Source organism: Bos taurus, chromosome 5 (genome assembly GCF_002263795.3).
Source record: "Bos taurus isolate L1 Dominette 01449 registration number 42190680 breed Hereford chromosome 5, ARS-UCD2.0, whole genome shotgun sequence".
Taxonomy (NCBI): domain Eukaryota; kingdom Metazoa; phylum Chordata; class Mammalia; order Artiodactyla; family Bovidae; genus Bos; species Bos taurus.
The window spans coordinates 10,093,072-10,115,864 of record NC_037332.1 but is presented as its reverse complement, the minus strand read 5'-3'; the positions used below and the strand labels follow the sequence as shown (position 1 = coordinate 10,115,864).

Here is a 22,793-nt window from a genome sequence, read left to right as displayed (position 1 = left end):
CTGCTTATTTAACTTATATGCAGAATACATCATGAGAAACGCTAGGCTGGAAGAAGCACAAGCTGGAATCAAGATTGCCGGGATAAATATCAATAACCTCAAATATGCAGATAACACCACACTTAAGGCAGAAAGTGAAGAAGAACTAAAGAGCCTCTTGATGAAAGTGAAAGAGGAAAGTGAAAAAGTTGGCTTAAAGCTCAACATTCAGAAAACTAAGATCATGGCAGCATCAGATCCCATCACTTCATGGCAAATAGATCAGGAAATAGTAGAAACAGTGCCTGACTTTATTTTTCTGGGCTCCAAAATCACTGCGTATGGTGACTGCAGCCATGAAATTAAAAGACGCTTACTCCTTGGAAGGAAAGTTATGACCAACCTAGACAGCATATTAAAAAGCAGAGACATTACTTTGCCAACAAAGGTCCATCTAGTCAAGGCTATGGTTTTTCCAGTGGTCATGTATGGATACAAGAGTTGGAACATAAAGAAAGCTGAGCACCAAAGAATTGATGCTTTTGAACTGTGGTGTTGGAGAAGACTCTTGAGAGTCCCTAGGACTGTAAGGGGATCCAACCAATCCATCCTAAAGAAGATCAGTCCTGGGTGTTCATTGGAAGGACTGATGCTGAAGCTGAAACTCCGATACTCTGGCCACCTCATGTGAAGAGCTGACTCATTGGAAAAGACCCTGATGCTGGGAAAGACTGAGGGCAGGAGGAGAAGGGGACGATAGAGGATGAGATGGTTGGATGGCATCACCGACTCAATGGACATGAGTTTGGGCGGACTCCGGGAGTTGGTGGTGGACAGGGAGGCCTGGCATGCTGCGGTTCATGGGGTTGCAAAGAGTCGGACACGACTGAGCGACTGAACTGAACTGAATCCCATTTAAGTCTGTATGAAATACATTGTAAAGCATTTGAACTTCAATTAAAGTACCAATACTAGTAGCTATTTCTCTTTGATCTGTGACAAGCAATTATAATGGCTTTTGTGCTTTCTGCAATTACTGACTGGTAACTAGAATGTGGCAATTCACTTGCTTAAGAACAAACAGGATTACACAACTTGCCTGCATGTTTGACTTCTCACCTCAACTGAGGAGAGTGATGTCAGTGGGATGCAGACAATGGAAAAAGTAAACTTTTGAATTCGTACATTAATTTGCAACACTTTCACCACCCACATTCACTCTATTAACTGGTACTTAAGCATGGTCTGATTTCTTCTATATTGTATAAATATTTCACTTTTTAAAAAAGCTGGTAAATGGAAGTCAGATTTAGTCATAATCACACTTTTCCCAGTCATCTTGACACTGCTCAGAGAAATCCACAAAATAAGCTACCAAAGAAAGTACATAAAAACACATTTCTTAAAGAGATCTTGGGGAATGGTGGTCATGGCATTGCGTAAGGGGACGGACAGTTCACATGTATGCTATTAAGCAGTACAGGGACATTGGAAAGAACGAAGAATACAAGGGGGAAAACAGGGAAATTAAACTTTCCTATTCAATGCTGATCCACTTATATATGTGAAAGCTCAGTGGACTTCCTCTAGGTACCTAATACCTACTATTAAAAACTAGTAAAGAAATCACTGCCAAGACTTTGTTGGTGGCCCGGGGGTAAAAAATCCACCTGCCACAGAGGGGACACGGGTTTGATCCCTGGTCCAGGAAGATCCCACATGCTGTGGGCCAACTAAGCCCATGCATGGAAAATACTGAAGCCGACACGTCCTAGAGCCTGTCTCCCCAAGAGAAGTCCTCACGCGCTGCCACTAGAGAAAGCCAGGGACAGCACAGCCCAAAATAAACAAACACAATTTTAAAGGGGAAACAAAAAAATAAATCACTGCTGAAAAGAACACCCTAAAAACCACAACTGCATATTTCACTTTCCTTCTCCTAAGTTTTGGGCATCCAAGGAATATAACTTCTTTTCCTCTTTGGATTCTAAATTACTGAACCTGGGAGACCTTTGAATAAATCCAAACTGAAAAACTAACTTCCAGCAAAAAGAACTTTTCAAACTCAATAGTAAATAACCATATTTACTAAGATTTGAAAATAATATGGAGAAGAGTACGCATTTTGAAGCAATTTGAGATTTTAAAAGTTAAGTCTTGTATCCACATGAACTTGCTATAATATTTTTATTGGTAAATATAATACACTTGGACACAAAATACTGTTAAAATCACCAGGTTTGGCTGCCTTCGTCTATATATGCCCTATTTCAACATGTTTGACTGTGACAATGCAGCCAGTTTAGACACTGAACACTAATCTCCTCATAAATACAGTCATCGTGAAGCGTGTTTAACTGTGCCCAGATATCACCAAGTTTACACTGAGCAAAATACCCAATGATCTCTGGAAGGAATGTTAAGGTCAAACACTAGGCAACAAGGGCATGAGGCAAATTTGACTTTACTTCATGTCAAAAATAAGTACAAAGTCAGTGACTCAGAGCTGATTTTACACTGTGACTAATCTTAGACCACCATAAATTAGAAGTTTGCAACAGCTATAAAACTGCTTCCATTCTGAACAATGAATCTCTAGTTCTTACTAACGTCTCATCTACAAACAATTCATGTGAACCCAGATAAAAGCAAATTATTTACCTCCTAAAAACTGTAATCATAAATACAATTACATATTAGATCTGGAAATTAATTTCAAAGACAAATTATTTAAATATTTTTGAAGCAGCAATACTCATATTTCACATGAATGACTCTCCTTAATTGAAAAAAAAAAAAAAACTTTTACATTTACTGTAGAGAAAATATCTATACTTTTGCCTGATGGAAATGTGGACATAATGTATCAGACTGGAGTAAAACCCTTATAAAAAATCATGAATTCCATGAGAACACAATTCATTTCTTTCTTTTACAAAAATCTGAGTGCCTAGAATGCCCATGTCTCTCTGCTATGAACTGTTGGTAAAAACAGAGACAAGTAAGACAGTCTCCACCAGCAAAGAGTATACATAACAGTGGGATAGAATGGTACTCAAATTTCAGCACTGTCTCACCCACCTATCTTGTTTAAATGAAGATTTGTGAGTTTTATTTTCTAAACTCTGATCCCATAGGTCTAGAGTAGGGGCCTCAGGGATGTACAGGTATGTTCTGATGCAGGGAGTTGGAAGTCCAAACTTTGAGAAACACTGTCTTTACTGACAAGGGAGCACAGAATACTCAGAACAATATGTCTAATACCTGCCTAATTCATTGGTTTAGAATTCCGGCAACCTCCATTCCTGTGGTCTTTTAATCCTGAGTTAAAATCTAATTCAAGTCTTTAATTACAGGATTTCTTTTTTTACAAAGACCCATCCTTAAGTTCAGGTGGCTCTACCTCAAGTGTGCATACTTTGATTATGTGTCTCTTTTCATTGAACTCCCGCTTCATTCCTGTGCCTGCGCAGCCACCTGGAGTACCACTGGGATCAATAATAATAATGAGTCCTCTGTCTTGTTTTCTGAGTCTCAAAGCTCTCATTTGTCTCAGAATTTCTGTCCTGACTTTTGTTGCCCTTTTTCTCAGACCCAGCTCCCGCCCAGTGATCAGGACCATTGTACCTGGTACTAGACCACCCTGGTGGAGACCACCTGCCTGGATGTGAACATATATCCCTCTCTCAGACTCTGCGTGGTGATGATCTGCTGCCCACCCACTGAGGAAACACCTGCCACCCCTTTCTGGATCTCTCTGACACTGTTTGCCTGTCCTCTCTGCTACATATCACCTGCCATCAAAATCCCTAGGTCTTCTAGTCCAGTCATTCCCCAAATTTACAAAGTCATCAGAGAGATGCTTCAGAGTATAGATTGTTAGGCTTCATCTCTTGGGAGATTCAGCCAAGTCTAGGGTGATGTCCAGGAATCTGTAGTTTTAATGCTGCTGCTGCTGCTGCTGAATCGCTTCAGTTGTGTCCGAGTCTGTGCAACCCCATAGACGGCAGCCCACCAGGCTCTTCCCTCCCTGGGGTTCTTCAGGCAAGAACACTGGAGTGGGTTGCCATTTCCTTCTCCAATGCATGAAAGTGAAAAGTGAAAGTGAAGTTGCTCAGTCGTGTCCGACTCTTCTCGAACCCATGGACTGCAGCCCACCAGGCTCCTCCGTCCATGGGATTTTCCAGGCAAGAGTACTGGAGTGGGGTGCCATTGCCTTCTCTGCGTTTTAATACTTAGCATATCATTAAAGACTTGTATAGAAGAGTAAGTAAAACTTCTGGAGCATTCTGAGCCCTCTCTTACACACATCAACTTTCATTATCACCTCTGTGCTTCAGATACTTAAAATCTGTACATTTAATTCTTATCCTTCAGGAAATAAAATTCAACAGCCAACACATAAAGGTTCTAGATTGAATATTAGAGCCAATTCAATCTAAGTAAGTGGGTGGAACGATGGTACTGATGGGCAGGCTGGATAAGTATAGGTGATAAGGCCACTTTAGGGTATTATTATAGGAAGCAGCAAGTCTGAAATTAAATGGGGACAGTCAAGTTGAAGAAGTGGCAAACGGCAGAGATTGAATTGATAAGCCCTGATTATATGTAGGAGAGGTGGGAGGAAGAATCACATTAAAAATATAAGGCTTTGTCCCCAACTGATTATAAAGAACAGGTACAGAAAAGTGAGGAAGAAAAGGAGAATCCACATTTCATGAATTCCACTTTGAATATAGTTAGGGCTGATATACCAACCAGGGCCTCAGTTGAAATTTTCTAACAGCTGGTGGGATTGTTTGTGTGTGAGTATGCACACAAAAGAGTGAGAAAGAAAATAAAGTGTATGAGAAAGTAGATCAAATTGATGGAGCTATGTTTTAGAGGCGACATGAGTTTGAAACAAAAATGAGCAGTGAGATTCCTGCAAACAGAAAGGCGGTGGGTGACATCCCCAAGGGAGGATATTTTGAGAGATAAATAAAGATATGGGTAAATTTTGAAGGAAAGCAAATCAATATCTTTGATGCTATTAGTAAAATGGATAAGAACATCAAAGATGGATGATACTGGGGGTAGATTATGTTCTGAGTAAGAGCAGAATTTTCCTGTGGAAAATTGATGAAGTGTAAACCAGGGATGTACACTGTATAGCAGATTGTAGGGCAGTTGGGAGAGTTAGAAAATAGCTCAACAAGGTAGAACCATTTACATTTTTCTCTAGCACTGTTCATCAGTCAGCATCTAGTGAAAACAAACAGTGAGGTCCATTCAGAGTAGGGAATCTCCTGGAAGATGAGTCACGATGACATATTTTGAGATGCATCCATTCCAGATGAACAGGAAAACCCTGAAGTCTCAAGAAATGTTGCCTTAAAGGATGCTGACTTGGATGCTGAAATCAGAGAGAAGTCACACTGTGTCCTGAAGCTCTGTGGTGTACAGCCTCGAAGACAGAAAAGTCGAGAAAACTGGGTGATGCTGATTTCAAAAGGAGGAAAGGGCTAAAAGACGTTTCCAAGATAAGGATCTAGAGGTGCCAGAGGTAAACAATTATGTCAACCCCACAGTCCCCACTAGAGAGGACCTCCAGGGAAGTGGTATTACCAGGAAGGAATCAGGTTTTCATTGACACGAAGAAGTATAATCATTAGAGATGGTAGAAGATGAAAGAGATTATGATGTAGGACGGATCACTGTTAGGGAGGGTGAGAGTTTTCTTCTTTGAAAACTAGAGCTTAGTGACCTGGATATCCTTATCCCAACAATATAAAGATGAAGACCATTATAAAGAGAAGGAAATAGAAAAAAATGAGCTGACACTGCAACTATGGAATTCAGGGAAGCATTAACAATGCCACAAAAATCAACTTTAAAAAGATATTATATATTTATCCCCTATTTTAAATTATGATAAGACATAATTCAGTGTTTGGTGTTTATATAATAAGAAATACATACTTGTAAAACACAAAAGATTTTCTCTTTTTCCCTCCTTTCAGTCTCCCATTGCTGTGGAGGTGGTTCAATGTACCACGAGCTGGTCCTTACGTAACATGTGGGATAGAACTGCCTTATGATCCAGCAATCCCACTGCTGGGCATACACACTGAGGAAACCAGAAGGGAAAGAGACACATGTACCCAAATGTTCATCAAAGCACTGTTTATAATAGCCAGGACATGGAAGCAACCTAGATGCCCATCAGCAGATGAATGGATAAGAAAGCTATGGTACATATACACAATGGAGTATTACTCAGCCATTAAAAAGAATACATTTGAATCAGTTCTAATGAGGTGGATGAAACTGGAGCCTATTATACAGAGTGAAGTAAGCCAGAAAGAAAAACACCAATACAGTATACTAACGCATATATATGGAATTTATAAAGATGGTAACAATAACCCCGTGTACGAGACAGCAAAAGAGACACTGATGTACAGAACAGTCTTTTGGACTCTGTGGGAGAGGGAGAAGGTGGGATTATTTGGGAGAATGGCATTGAAATATGTATAATATCATATATGAAACGAGTCGCCAGTCCAGGTTTGATGCACGATACTGGATGCTTGGGGCTGGTGCACTGGGACGACCCAGAGGGATGGTATGGGGAGGGAGGAGGGATGAGGGTTCAGGATGGGGAACACATGTATACCTGTGGCGGATTCATTTTGATATTTGGCAAAACCAATACAATATTGTAAAGTTTAAAAATAAAATTAAAAAAAAAGTATGTGTTCTATTTTTTAATATTTCTTATATAGTTTTGGGCAAATATGCTCTAAAGATGACAAATGTTATTGACAAACGTAAGACACAGTCCAGGAACAGTTATGTGTTGCAGGCTAGTTCCCTTTTGCAGGTAAATCACTGGCTTCAGGTCAGTTACCTGTTACACATTAGTTACCTGTCTCAGGTAGCGTGCTGACGTTGCAGGTCATTTCATTACCTTCACCAGCGGAGGTTGAAGCTCTTATTTCAAAGACATAAGAGGTATTGGCAAGAAGTTTCATGAAGGTATACATGTGATCTTGGGGAGAGATGTTTGTAGCATTCCTTTCAACCGTTATCGTATAATGTGTAATTATTCCGTTTGCTTTTTTGGGTGGATCCCACTTCACTGAAGCTGACTGCCAGCTAGTTGCCATACACTGTATGTTCTGTACAACATCTGGAACTTAAGAGATAAGCAAATGCCCAAAGTTAAAATTTATACACATGTAACAGATAAGTGATTTAATTATGTGATTGCTAGACAAAATCATGTTTAGGAGTAGACACAGAATAAAAATGTAACATATCAACCTTTCAAGTGTGTTAGCCACTCAGTCATGTCCAACTCTTTGCAACCCTATGGACTGTGGCCCACCAGGCTCCTCTGTCCATGGAATTCTCCAGGCAAGAATACTGGAGTGGATAGCCATTCCTTTCTCCAGGGGATCTTCCCCACCCAGGGATCGACCCAGGTCTCCCACTTTGCAGGCACATTCTTTACCATCTGGGCCCTTCAACATGTGCTCAGAAATTTCTTAACATGGACTGAATCAAATGGGCCATTTTCTATGTAACCATGTCAATCCTTACAATACTGAATCCACCACTGAATATTCTCCTAGGCGCAACATCAACACAACCTCAAATACTCAGAAGCAACTGGGTAGCCAGCTTCAAGTTCAGGCAGTGGTTGAAGCCTGCCCTATTCATCTTTTAATGGGAAGGAGCAGTCTTAGCCATACTTTATGATGGAACTTTCTAATGCAAAACACCTGAGGTGGCTTAAATGGGTAAAGAATCTGCCTGCAAGGCAGGAGATGTGAATTCCATCCTTGGGTCAAGAAGATCCCCTAGAGAAAGAAATGGCAACCCACTCCAGTATTCTTGCCATGGGAAAATCCCACAGACAGCGGGGCCTGGTGGGCTATAGTCCATAGGGTCTCAAAGAGCCGGACATGACTGAACGACTAAGCACGCACACACAGATATAGATGCAGGCGCCTCACCCATGTGGCCTAACAGCACTAGGAAACATGTAACTAAATGTGGGACTTTGCTTATATATTCAGATGACTTTTTTGTAAAAATCGTGAAGACCTGATCCCTCAGTACTTACAAAAAAAAAAAAAGACTGAAGATGGAAACCAGCCCCAGTTTTTAATTCAGTCCCAGTTTTTTCTAGAACTTCCCTGAATTTACTTGGAAGTAGGCACTATATTTGGCAGATCTAGTTAAAGAGAACTACCCCAGGCCCACCAAAGTGACCCTAAGAGTAGGTACTTCTAGGGAAATATCTGATTATCTAAATGTCCCCTCATGCTGGCATAGCTTATCTTGTTACAATAAAAAGAGGATGCTGTAAAGAAAATTTGCATATTGTCAGTTTGTGGATTATAAACAAGCAGTAAAAAGAAAAATCCTGTCATTATGGGGAAGCAGAGTTATTTAAAGAACAATTCAAGTCATATTTAACTTGCCTACAGTTCTCTCCTCTGGCCTAAATTTCTATCTTTACAAATCCTTCATCCTCTGTAACACAAAGGCATCAGAACTAAAGGAGAATAACTTAGGGAGGGTGTGTGGCATTTAAAGAAAAGATGATTCCTCTGTTGATCCAAGGTTCTGGCAGTTACATATGTTTAATTATTTGCTTTCTTATTTTCAAAAACATATACCATTATTTTCAAAAATAAATGAACAAGAGATAGTTGATAATGTGCTTAAGTGTAGATTATAAACCTAGATTTTGTGAACATCCGTTTTACTGACTCTATAAACCTAAAAACAATTAATTAACCAGCAGATATTATAACACTTCAAGTCAAAAATTTTATTTAACTAATCAGGGCATAGGGTTTTATGGAATTATTTTATTTCACTGGTAAAATATATTTATAGGTTTTTAGAACACTGTCTACAAGATTAGCCTTAATCTTTATCAGTGTAATATGCGTGTAAATGGTTTAAATGTTTCTTTTTTCTTTATGGGTTCAGCATTTTTCCATAGTATCACTAATTTATGATACACATTTCCTGCAGTCATGTCCACTTGTCACTAGAGGTCAGAGACTGAGGTTTCAGTTCAGTTTTTCCACTAATTTTCTCAGCCCTTTTCATCTCACTGCCTGAATCACGGCTTCTTCATCTGAATTATGGGAACAGGGCATCAGTAATATTTTTTGAGTACTTGTGTGTCCAATACTCTAATTAAAAGTGCTTTATATAGATCTCTTCAAATATTTTTTCATAACAGCTATGGATGGCTACTGATAAAATATGTTTCTTTTTGGTTAAAGATATAGAGGCTCAGAGGAGTCATGTGCCTTTGCCAAGGTTTTACTAGTAAGTCGCAGAGCTTGGATTCAAATCCAGACACTGATTTCAGAGGGTGCACTTGTATCCACTATAAATACTATTTACTAAGCATATCTTAGGGGCATGCCATGAAAACAAAGTATCAGGTATTCACAAATTAATGTGAAATGATTATCAGTCAGTGGTCTACAATTTTAATTTAGGGATTCACTAAATGCATCCAGACCTACAGGGAAGAAATGACTAGCACAGAATCAAGTGCTTAATCAATTAAGGAAAAAAAAGAGAGAGTGAGGAAGAGATGCCTTTAAAAAACATGTGCTTCCAGTTGAGAAGGAAAAGTATTAAATTTTTAAATCAGTTCTACATGAAAACTATTTGACACACAAAATTGAGCTATGGCATGTCACGACACACAGGTAAGTTGTTTAATTAGACCAATGGTATTTCATAGTCTTCACAGTCCCCACCACATGTCACAGATGAACTAGGGAGAAATACAAGCTTACATCCTGACTGCTGCTGCTGCTGCTAAGTCGCTTCAGTCGTGTCCGACTCTGTGCGACCCCATAGACGGCAGCCCACCAGGCTCCTCCATCCTTGGGATTCTCCAGGCAAGAACACTGGAGTGGGTTGCCATTTCCTTCTCCAATGCACGAAAGTACTCTTCAAATGTCACAATATACATTATTGTATATATAGTAACAATATTTTGTACAATATACAAAAAAAATCATAGATTTTTTTCATGAAAATATGAATCAACCAGTTAAAGGTGATTAATGGCTTTTCTCTTCCCCCCCCCCCAGCAATCTCAGGTAGTACTAGGAATTGGGTAATTTTCATATATATCTAGTAGTGTACTTTGCTCCTAAACTAGTCTTTTATTTCAACTTCCTTGGTCCAAAATGAAAAAACATGCATAAATATATATCTATTTGATTGCAGACGACAAGATCCAGTCTAGCCTGAAAGCACTAAAATTCAGCTTCTTTGAGTGAACAATTAAATATTGATACTTAGTCACATAAACTGAGAAAGCAAAGGGAAAAGTGTTAAATACAAAATCAAACATTTTAGGATCCAAAAACCACATCTAACCTGATTCTTGGGTTGTGAATTTTACTACGTTACTAAATTGATTGCCATTTCCAACTTTAGTAAAGGCAGTTATACTGATGGAATAGGTGCTGACTGGTTCCAGTCCAACAAGCTTGGCTTCAGTTTGAAAACCTGAAATATTCTGAAAAGCAGAAAAAAAAAAACAAACCAAACCTCTTAGTCACAGTGCATCATCAAAAAACTTATTTATAATTGGAAGAAATATTTTTAATACATAAAAATTATGTCTTCTGTGTTTAACCTATGATTTAATAAGCATGGGTATTTTTAATTAAAAATTCAAAAATTAAACAGTTTTTGTGTGTGCCCCAGGGTATGCTCAGGCACAAGGTTGAACTGGACACCCATCAACACTGAAGAAAATCATAATTGCCATTGGTTTTTAAAGCTGAAGTATTTTGTTTTTATTTTGTCTCTCTGATTTTTACTTAGAATTACATATGATTACTTCCTTTAAATTTGCTAAAATTAAAGTCCTCAATTGGAATCCAACTTATGAGCAGTCAGTGGTACTTTATTTTTCTTGAATTCATCAAAATTCATTTTTTAGTTCTCAGTAACATTCTCTTTGTAAATTAATTTATTCATCAGCTGTTATATGCGAGGACCTGGGAACACAGCAGTGCATGAAACAACCTCTGCTCCTATGAAGCTAAGCTTCAGAAATTATGAGATTTTCCCACACAATTCCTAAATTTCTAATTTTATTCAATCTCTTAGGAAAATGAAAAAACAAACAAAACAGTTATCACAGATATACCAAAAAGGATATGGTGTCTCACAGAAAATTTTACCATCAAATACAAGGACTTCATTCAAAGAGGACTGTCCTAACAGAAAGAGCACTTAAGATTAATAGTTATCCTATGGGGAAAAAAAGACAACCTCTTATGTGGTATAATTTTAAGAATACTGTATTATATCTGATCCAAAATATAAACCAGTTTGACTTATAAATTAAACATTTCAGTGGCAGAAATTTAGCAAGAATACTAACTCTCAGGGCACTCATAGTTAGAATCATATTTTAAATTAATCTCTTACAAGCTATTGATATCCTTTATGAATTCACTGTGTTATACAATTTTCTTTCATTCTTTCTTAATTACTATTCACAACGCACATGGTTAGATAACCAGGAGATTATAAAGATATATAAGACCTGGTCCCTGTCATCCAGCAACTGTTATATTCATTAGAAAAATCTACCAATAACTGTATACGGAGAAAAAAATTAAATACAAGCAGATAAATTTTGACTTGGGTTAGGAGGGGTGAGTGAGTACACAGAGAAATTACTGAACTCAAGATATTATAATAAAAAAAGTGTGAGTAGCTTATTGGATAGTAGACAGACTGACAAAGTAAACTGTAAAAGGGAGACATGAGTAAGGAATATTTTCAAACATATTTTTAGCAGAACTTTCTCTTTCAGTACGTGTGAGTGACCTGACTGGGACGGCAGGAACATTTGGAGCGGCCCAAGAGTTACTATGCCTCCACAGACGCACATATCGCTGGGAAGGTAAGAGAGAGAAGAAAGTGCTGTGTGGGACACAGAGGGAGCTAAAAACAGAAGGGAAAACAGGACACCACACTCAGAAAGAAAGCCACACAGTGAGAGGAAAGCAGACGCACCAGACACTGAGAGAGGAAAGAGGATGGCATCGGGCACACACAACGGAATCGGAAAGATAGTAGGGCGATGAGCGTTCGTAGAAGACAAAGTAGACGTAGAAAGGAGTAACTAAAAGCAGTAGCAGATTTTAAAGGAAAACTACTCTTTCCACCTCAAAAAGGATATATTTAATACTTTATGGTATGCATATTATGTTAATAATATAAAAATACTTATAGTGAAATTTCAATGGTAGCATTAGGTAGATAATGAAGATATATGTTAAAGATTAATTGCAAGGGGATAAGAACAGTAGGAAAACTAAACAAAGAAATACATGTAGATAAAATAATAATAGATTAAAAATTTAAAAATTAAAAGAGAAAAGAAAAGAAAAAGGAAAACTCCACAGAACTGCCAATGCCCAGCACAGGGGCAGAGGTTTATAACAATAATAAAAAATGTGACTGTGAAAAAAAAAACAAAACTCAAAGGCTTAATTGGATTTTATAGTCCTATAAAATGGAGAAAGACAACCGAGTGGGGAAAAAAGGGAAAATCCAAAAGAATCTATAAAACAGTCAAAAAATAAGAGTAATCAATGTTTTTCTTGAAAACAAAATGTTTGATATAGATTTTCCTCTTACAAGCTTCACTTTTTAATGGCTGAATATTTACAAATCCCATTTTGCACTTGAGGAAACTTGAGTCATAAGAAGTTAAGGAACTGCCCTAAGGGAGCATAGTAAGTCTTGAAGGCAGGGTTACAACCATTTGGAAATTATTGCAAATTATTCCAACCAATAATTTGATGCCAGAGTCCTTAGTTCATGACTATGCTAATGCTGTTGATGGTAGACATCTCTGCTCTGAGGGAAAGATCACACAAATACATCCATGCTTCAATATTCATACGTGTTTATCCTAGGAATGGCCACATTCCATATTATTGAAAGATAATAAAAATCATTATTACTTATGCCATAGCATTACTCACTTTGTAAGCTACACATGCTATAAAAATAATTTACCATCAACAATAAATTATAATGCATATAATACTGGGGACAATGTTTATGCAGAATTTTTGCATCCTCCATGCTGTAACTGAAAAGCATTCCAGTACTTCATTTGCCTTTGGGGAAAAAAATAAGAACACTTTCTCAAATAAATGCTAGTCTATTACAGTATATTTTGGCAATTAAGTGCTATAAATCATACAGGTATATTTGAGATCCTTTGTTACATTAGTTCTTTGGGTATGTTTCATTGATTCTGAAACCTAAAAATGGAGGAGTAAAAGGGTGTTTAGAATGGAAACTATTAGCATTGAATGAAAAAGAATAATGATGTATCTTAAAAGACCAATTAGTGTGAAATTATACTATATCTGGGAAGGTTACTAGAAGTCCAGGATAAACACATCTCTGAAAAGGTTAAAAATATTCACTTGTTACTTCTTTGAACACTTGGTGGTTTTCCCTTAGTTATGGTTTCATTTTCCACAGTTTCAGTTACCTGCAGTCAAGCTCAATTCAAGATACTAAATGGAAAATTCGAGAGACAGACAATTCATAACTTGTACACTGTGAGCTGGTCTAAGTTGCGTGATGCAGTCTCCAGGCGTCCTGCTTCATCTTGCCCTGGGTGTGAATTATCCCTGCGTCCAGCATTGCCTGCCTGCTAGTCCACGGGCTTTTTGGTTATCCGATCAACTGTGGGGTAGCACAGTCTTGTATTCAGGACACCCTTATTTTACTTAATAATGATCCCAAAGTACAAGCGTAGTGATGCTGGCAATTCAGAGATGCCAAAGAGAAGCCATCAGTGCTTCCTTTAAGTGAAAAGATGAAAGTTCTCAACTTAATAAGGAGAGAAAAAAAAATCGTATGCTGAGGCTGCCAAGATCTGGGGTAAAAACGAAGCTTCTGTGAAATGCTGTGAATTGGGGAAGAAGGGAAAAAACTGTACAAGTTTTGCTGTTGTATCTCAAACTGCAAAAGTTATGGCGATAGTGTGTGATAAATGCTCCCTTAAGATGGGAAAGGTGTTAAATTTGTAAAAGAAGATGTTTTGAGAGAGAGAGACAGCATTCATCTAACTCTTTACAGTTTATTTTAATTTTTTAAATTTTGTTGTTATGGTTGTTAATCTCTTACTGTGCCTAACGTATAAAGTAAACTTTATCACAGCTATGGATGTATAAGAAAAAACAGAACATAGGTTTAGTACTATCCTTGGTCTCAGACATGCACTGGCGGTCCTGGAATGTAACCCTTGCAGCTTAGGGGGATGACTGCAGAAATATATTACACTTAAGACAATAACAGGTTATAAACAGTCTGAAAAAATTTACTGTATACTTTTGCAGCATTAACAAAATGGTGTAATGATTTCTTAACTTACAGATATCTAAAAACTTTAAATTCTATTAAAATGCTCTACAAAGCACTTTACTTCCACACCTGACAAATGTTTGCTGTGTTTTCCTCAAGCATCCTTAAATTGTGGGAAACCAAAGAGATTTTTTTTTTTTAAAGATGGGTTTTGTGTTATTTAAAACAGTCCATTTCCCCCCGCATGTCAAAATATTTTACAAGAATGTCTAAGTTTTTGAAATAAACATACGGTGTTATAATCGACCTACCTTATAAAATATAGTATCAGTTTCATGTTCATGAATTTTTAAACTATATATTTTAACAATACCGCCTGGAACAGGACTTGGGCTCCATTTCAGCCATACAAGGTCTGAAGTGTAGTTGACTAAAGTCAAATTTTGAGGAGGTGCTAAAGGCACTGCAGGAAAACACATTACAAAACTTACATTCATAACATTTTTAGCAGAAAAACATCATCGTGACTCTAGCTTCTGGAAGACACTAGTTAAGAAAGATTTATAAACGGGTCATATTTTAATTGCAGAAATAAAGAGCATAAGTCGTGAGGCTTTGTACTTGGAACTCAGAAGTTCCAAAGTAGCTTTAAACAGAACAATTTGTTCTGAAACTCAATGTTAAAATGTTCAGCAAAGCAAATCAATAGTTGTCAGCCTGTTACAAATAGACAATCAAATATCCTTTCATTTTCCATGCTTTTCCTTAAAAAGAGCAAGTGCTGCAACAGTAAAATCATTGGAAGAAACATGGATTCTGGCTTACCTGACTCATCTGTGTAAAAGAAAAGAACACTGGAAGGACCGAGTCCTTTTATAGTTCTTGCTGCAGCAAAAAAACTATATAATGTAAATGGTGAAAGCTCTTCCAGTATTACATAGTTATCAGAAGTAACGAAAGAATAATTCTCACTTGGTCCTTGTAAAGTTAAATCATAACTTATTATTGCACCATTTGGTTTTACTGGGGGATCCCATGATAAAAGAACTGAGGTAGAGGAAAGGTTTTTAAAAGTGTTGATTATTGGTGAAGTTTCTGGGACTATAAAAGAAAAAAAGAATATTAAATGAAACAAAAGTGAATTAGTATCAAAAAGAAGAGGCTTCATTAATAATGGGACTTAATTTTATCAACAGGTAATTATTTTAATTTTAAGAAACTGTAAACCTTATTGTGTTTATTGAAAGGCTAATTACTTAAGAACAAACAGAATCTATGTAGTGATAAGAATAACGTTTTCTAGCAGAAAGCAATCTAAATAAGAGAACACCAACTATCTGCGTAATAGGCAATACAAGGGTCCAGCCTACCATCTTCTTCAGTTCTGATGTGTAGTTGGGCCGTATATGCGTCAGAGAATCCCTTTTCTGTTGATGGAGTGACTTTTAAGATATAGTCAGTATATTTGTCCAGATTATCAAAATACATGCTTCTCTCATACGTAACTAGAGGTGGTCTCACGTGGCGCGGAGTCTGCTGTGAGCTCAGAGAAACATAGTAGAAGACTAGACCATTGGGTTGAGACGGAGGGCCCCAGCTGACATTTACTGCAGTTGACGAAATGGACTCGTAAGTCAGGTTTCCCACAACTCCTTCAGGTACTATGATAGGTAACGTGCAAAATATAAAAATCATCAGTCACCCTAGGTAAACTTGAAGTAAATTCACAAACCAGAGGCTCATTGTTGAAAGGGCACCTACTACCTCACCAGCTTCTACGGTGTTTAGATCCACACGTGGTAACATCATCTACTACAAAATACCTTCTAAATAATTACATTAAAATTAAAATCTAAAAAATTACATTAAAATTATATTCAAATCATTCAAGGTAAACCTTTTCATCTCTAATATGTGTGAATTGTTTTATACAATACCCTCTTGGCTTTTCTTTCCTACAAAATGGGTATTATGAGTCTGTGTAGATTTTGAGTATGTGATGGAAATTATGTATATGAGACTATGAGTGTGCAAGTATGGATATATACATGTATACTCAGATTTTTAATTTCTTTCTTCTGGAGATTATCCTTATTGTACATATGAAGTCACCTAGGACCTCTCACCAGGAATAGTGCACAGGGTTTATTATTTATGGTGCTGTAATATTGACTGATAAAACATTATAGGTTGGTGAAAATCTTGGGAGAGATCTCCATTTAAAGAATGCCTGAAATGATGTTGACCACATACTGCTCTAAACTTTTTAGCTAAAACTCCCCCAAACTTATAAATTCTGCATATTCTATCCTAGCTACACTGCTCGTCAGTGAGTAAACAATTTGAAAGATTATCCCAACAATGGGGAAAGCATTCACTCTTCATACTTGAAGTGTCTGTCGATTTATAATCTTCAAATACTAAACATGCAATTTTACTCTCAGCAGCAATTTAGGTCAATATTGTTTCTCAATAAGAGATGAGCCTTTTAAAAATAAATGGACCATAGAAGCAACCACAAGAAGAAGTAGGCAGTGACCCACGCATCACTGTATTCTCGAAACGGAAACCTAAAACACAAGAGCTTCAGTCATTATAGTTTTCTGAATACTCCGCACAAACAGGATGATGCAGCATCCACATAAGAGGAAACTGCCAGAGTTAAAAAAAAAAAAAAAAGGTATTTGGGTCATTTAGTCATAAACACAATAGGAACAAAATGCTGCATAAAGTCCTTCGTGAGTTCAAAGACTGAAAAGGAAACAAGTTGCTAGAGAGAGGAACAATGTCATTTCTAGAGCAAATGAAGTATTGGAAAATCTGTCTACACATGCAACAGTATTTTTCACGTCAGTATTTTTCATTAACCGTATATTTCATTAACCTATGGCTGTGATATCTTTTGAATAAAGGTGACAGAATTTTTATAAATGGATGGTAGCAGTTTCCTTGAATAGAAAAGGTTGTTACTGTTGTAATAGGTTTACAGCTATATTAATGCATTTTCAAATTTCTCTGACTAGTTAAATGTGCCTAAATAAAATATAGATTTTATCACCAATACATACAAATAGAAAAAGATTCTGAAAAATTATAAAGTTTTAAATTAATCCTATTAAAGATTAAGAAATGCTTTTCATTTACATACTGTCTTGATCTGTATATACGTGAACTATGCCACTGCTTTTATTCCCATTTCCAACTGAAGTACTTGCTGTTACCCAAAATGTATAGTAGCTGAATATTGCCAGTTTATCTATTATTGCAGATACGGTCATATTGTCAAAGTCATTTACTTCATGGAGTGTAAAATTCTGAAAAATAAACATATTGTTTTTAATTGTTCAGAATATATTTTTAGTATACATAAGCATTTCAAAGTATCATAGATCGGTTGCTTCATTATTTTAATATGTTAATTTTTGAGGAAAATCAACATAGAATTTTTTATTGCAATAATTAAACTGGAAATATATTTGTACTAAAAGAGGAATCAGTGGTAGCAGTTTTATTAAAATGATACACAGATTAGCAAAGAGTTAAAACTCCAAGCTTAGCTGGCAGTGGGGAAGGTCCAGTAGTGAACCGAAAATGCTACAGTGTGCTGATCAGTATAGTCGGTTACAAAACAGTCAAGTATTTTTCAAAATTTGGCTACATATTTTTATGCAAGTTTGGGGATACTATAAAAATTTTCTTTTTTTCCTTCCTATCAACAATGTAGGAATTATGAAAGTCTTCACCTCTATGAGTTCAAATGGTTACAATTTCTTTTTCTTTTCTTTTTCATTTCCTTTTCTTTTCTTTTTCCTTTCCTTTCTTTTTCTACTCTCATGTAGAGAAATAGGAAAGCACTGGATACACTCTCACATGAGCTAAAAAAAAAAATTTTTAATTCTCTTGCCTGACTCCTAGTTATATTTGTTCCAAGCCATTTTATGATAATCAAGGAATTGTAATCATTGCCTCCTTCACCAAATTTTAAATACAAAACATGGTCAAAATCAATTCTAAATAAAGAAAAATAGACTTTTTAAAAAGTCATGTAATTAAATATGAATTAAGTATGAATAATTTTATAGTAATATATTTATATACAGAGAAATCTGAATCATTCCAATCTGCACAAAGTCCTTAGAGTCCAAAGACCTGTATTCAATTTGGACAGAAGTCCTGGATAAATCATCTGATCACAAAACTTCTCATCCTCTAACTGTAAAATGGGAAGAACCTCTTCAAAAGCCTTCACAGAGGGCTTCTGAAGATTAGACTATATGAGGCAAATAAAGCAACACCATCTCTGGCACATGATAAAAGAAAAGTAATAAATAGTAAAAGGCTAATTTGAACTAATAACATAGGATAATCAATTTGACTAAAATTTATAGTTAGCATGGTTCTGTGATGTATCAACAAACTAAATTCTGCAAAATTTTGTGGTTCTTTGACAGTATGTGGGGCAGTGAGTGTCATGAAATCTACTTCAATTTTGTGGTGACTTATTAAGTAATAGACAAGATGCTGCTGCTGCTGCTACGTTGCTTCAGTCGTGTCCGACTCTGTGTGACTCCATAGACAGCAGCCCATTAGGCTTCTCTATCCCTGAGATTCTCCAGACAAGAATACTGGAGTGGGTTGCCATTTCCTTCTCCAATGCATGAAAGTAAAAAGTGAAAGTGAAGTCGCTCAGTCGTGTCCGACTCTTAGCGACCCCATGGACTGCAGCCTACTAGGCTCCTCCGTCCATGGATTTTCCGGGCAAGAGTACTGGAGTGGGGTGCCATTGCCTTCTCCGAATAGACAAGATAAGACATTATTAATCTCACAAAAAATGTGATCTGGGAACTTTAATATCTTCCAACACATATACTTTACAGATGGCATAACTGGCTTATATAATTTATCTCTTAAAATACTAATGGAGCCTTTCTATTTTTTTTGCTATAAAATTTACTCTGATTACATATGAGCCTGATGACAATTAAGTAACAAATTACTCTGAATCACCCAGAATTTATTCATGCTGAGTGTGAGTAAACATGCACAGACATGTAAACACATTTAGAACCAGATCAGTTATCCAAATGATTATCCCATTCATCTATTTATTTTGAGGGGGAAAAAAAAGTCTTGTGGTTCAAATTATCTAATTAAGGCTTATTCTTTGAGAATATAAATACAGTCAGAAGGTATTTAGTAAAAACTTCTCAAAGTTGATTAATCAAATCAGTACTTATTTAACACTTTTTAATAAAAGACACTGTGTCAGGCACACTGAGGGGACAAAAGTGGGTAAATGTTAAAATGGATAAGAGTTAATATGAAACCCAATGGGCCACAACTGGAGGAGGTACAAGATGGATTGCCATGTAGTAGCAAGGAGCTTAAACTCCACAAAGTCTGAAGGACAGATCACAACCAACTTACATGCTCCAAATCATAACTAATTACTGAAAATAACGTTGATCTGCTATAATTATTTTTATGTTCTCTGATTAAACGTTTATTGAGCATTATGATATAGTAGCAGAGGATATCAGGGGATGGAAAGACAAGAGTCACACACAATCCTTTTCTTCACATTATCTGCTATGGGATGAGGGAGCTAAGACAAGTAGCAGACACCAGGAATAGGAAGTACTATGATGTGTCATGCATAAGGGATACTACAAAGGTCTATGGGAAGAAGAAAGAGAAGGAAGAAAATAGCCATACATCTATCCTGCTATATAATTTTCATTTTGATGATTTCTTCTACTACCAATCCAAAATAGAAAATTAAGTAGTGAAGATTTTTATACTATATTTAACTAATTTTAGAAATAAAGCACAGATGAACTTCAAGGAATATGAGAAATGTTTTAACATCATTAGCCTGTGCCTTCTTGCAGCTGTCATACTTAAAAGCATTCTTAAGATAACTTAATAAAAAATTACATTTTCTAAGACAGATGAACTGCAAATGGGATCATATTATATGCTCAGGTTTGAATAAGAAAGTTCATAAAATCACCTTGAAATTATAGTTAAACTTTTGCCCTTGATTACTTAGGATGTGGACAAAGAGAGCCAAAACAGAATCAGACACGAGCGTGAAGTGAACTGTAGTGGAGACAAAACCTTTGCTAAAGGTTCAGAACTACTGAATTTGGAATACTGAATATTGGTTAAATGCATGAAAAAAAATCTGCAATTTGAATGGCCTGATGACATAATGACAAATTATTAAATTTATAAACAAACTGGGTAAAAATGCACATTAATTTTCCTTCCCCAAATAGAGCAGAACAAAAAGAAGCAGCAAAAAATTGTTTGATGTACAGAGTTAAATAAACAGATTGTCCTTTCTTATGCAACCTCACTCTTACAGGGCCTGGAGCAGAATATTAAAATTCAACCAACCTCTGGACTGTCTTTTACTCACTGCTGGGTAAGGCCTAAGACAGCGCGCAGAATTCTGCTCTGACTCTTCACTAGCCTAAACTGCACTAAAGCAAGTCATACTTTAGAGAGGCTTCTGCTCACAAGAACTAACTCTTTGGCTAAACTTGGGTTATTAATCACAAATTGAATTAGGCAACTTAGAATTAATAAGACTCCTCTCTATTCTTCTACTAAAAAGGATACAATGACTTAATAGTGGTCAGAGTAATAATTAACATTCAGTCAACAGTTCCTAGTAGTAAGGTACATATTCTGTAAATGGCCATTATTTCTTCTATATCAGTGTTTTCCAAATTATATTCCAACTCTCCAATTCCTGATTCAATCACAACTGTCCAGAGTTTTATTCTTTTCAAATGTTAGAGTTCTGTGAAATAGTTTGGAGAAGTAAAGGAATCTGGTTGAAGAACTAAAAATATTTCTCTAAATGAAAGGCACTTTAGCTATTTTAATAACTATTGTTGTTCATATTTCAGAACGTATCCATCTAAAATTATGCAATCCTATAACCTTGCATATCACAAGTTTAATAAGCACATTTTGGTACTTTCATTACATCTGATACTAAGTGATAACAATGATGATGATGAGGATGACCCCCTCATACTAACAATGGAAAAATTTTAGACTTGAAGAAAAATACACAAACACATCCAAGCATGAAAACTATTATATGCAAACAAAGGGAAATTTTTTTTAGCTGAAAAACAACTGAGGGTAAGTGAAACCATCAATTCTCTGGAGAAATAGCACTGAGAGCCACATTTATATACAGAATGCTTAAAATGTGTCAGCTTCATTGTCGGTAACACATTTGAAGCTGATCCAGAGACGTGTGTGTGTGTTTGAGTGCATGTCTGCACGCATAGACAGACAGATTAAAATGTATTTATTTCTCCACCACATTTTTCTACATCAATAGGAGTTTTATAAAATGTCTATATATAATTCTCAACGTAAGATAAGAGACGTTTTCTACTATGCCAAGTCTTTATCAACAGAGCTGAGAGATGTAAATAAATAAACAGGAGAAAACTCAGGTCTTACCTGGATGAAAGTACCTGAAGTATTTCTGTAATAAACAGAATAATATTGTATAATCCCATTAGGTTTTGAAGGAGGTGTCCAAAAAAGAAGTATTGATGAAGAACTGAGGTTTGAATACTGAACATCTTTGGGAGGATCACTTGGTGCTAAAAAAACAAACAGTTGAACACAAAAGTGTACCTGTGTCTCCAAATAATGTCTGAACTGTTCTAAATGTTACCTGTGCCTAAGTTATGACTGTTAAAAATTAAGAATATCTAATTAGAAGTCAGAAATGAAATCTGTAAGGCTCATTGGGCCATCCCCATTAACACTCTACCACAGGAATATCCAAGCAGAGGACAAATGGATTTCTTATTTGTAAAACAGTATCCCAGTTCTAAATCAGGCCAGTGCTTTGGATTTGAAAAAAACATATGACAAGTTTCCAATGCAGAATGCATACTATGAAATTCTAATTTAACTCAGCATTTTGAAGCTGAATAATAGAGGACAAAGGCACAGAGCTGACTTCATGCATTTTATTTTGCTTCATGAAAAAAAAAAACAAAACCCTAGGACCTCCCTGGTGGTCCAGTGGTTAAGAATTTGCCTGGCAATGCAGAGGACATGGTTCAATCCCTGGTCCAGGAAGCTTCCACGCGTTGCGGGGTAACTAAGACCATGCACCACGTCTGCGGAGCCTGTGCCCTAGAACCCAAGCTCCACACTGAGAACTGTGTGGAGGGAGCGGGGCCTCCACTCCCTGCAACCAGAGAAAGCCCAGCACAGCAGTGAAGACCCTGCACGGCCGAAGATAAAGTAAATAAGAAATTAATAAAAAAATAAAAAGCACACTACATGCTAAGTATTGGGTTTTGTGCTGAGCGCATTCACAAATATAAATTCATTTACTCCTCAAAAGGACCCTAAGGTAGGTGATACACCGTATCCAT

The 22,793-nt window shown here is 36.6% G+C and overlaps 1 protein-coding gene across 3 annotated transcripts in view; it reads right to left on the bottom strand.

Moving 5' to 3' along the window:
• PTPRQ (protein tyrosine phosphatase receptor type Q) overlaps nt 1-22,793 on the bottom strand; it is a 231,550-nt gene that overhangs the window by 135,136 nt on the left and 73,621 nt on the right. For all 3 annotated transcript variants that reach the window (XM_059886458.1, XM_059886459.1, NM_001192555.2), the window contains exons 19-25: nt 21,859-22,004; nt 17,516-17,681; nt 15,738-16,028; nt 15,193-15,468; nt 14,679-14,830; nt 10,393-10,534; nt 6,890-7,159 (exon numbers count right to left, since the gene is read on the bottom strand). In XM_059886458.1, the coding sequence (XP_059742441.1) occupies nt 6,890-7,159; nt 10,393-10,534; nt 14,679-14,830; nt 15,193-15,468; nt 15,738-16,028; nt 17,516-17,681; nt 21,859-22,004 (1,443 nt within the window). The remainder of the gene's footprint in view (nt 1-6,889; nt 7,160-10,392; nt 10,535-14,678; nt 14,831-15,192; nt 15,469-15,737; nt 16,029-17,515; nt 17,682-21,858; nt 22,005-22,793) is intronic.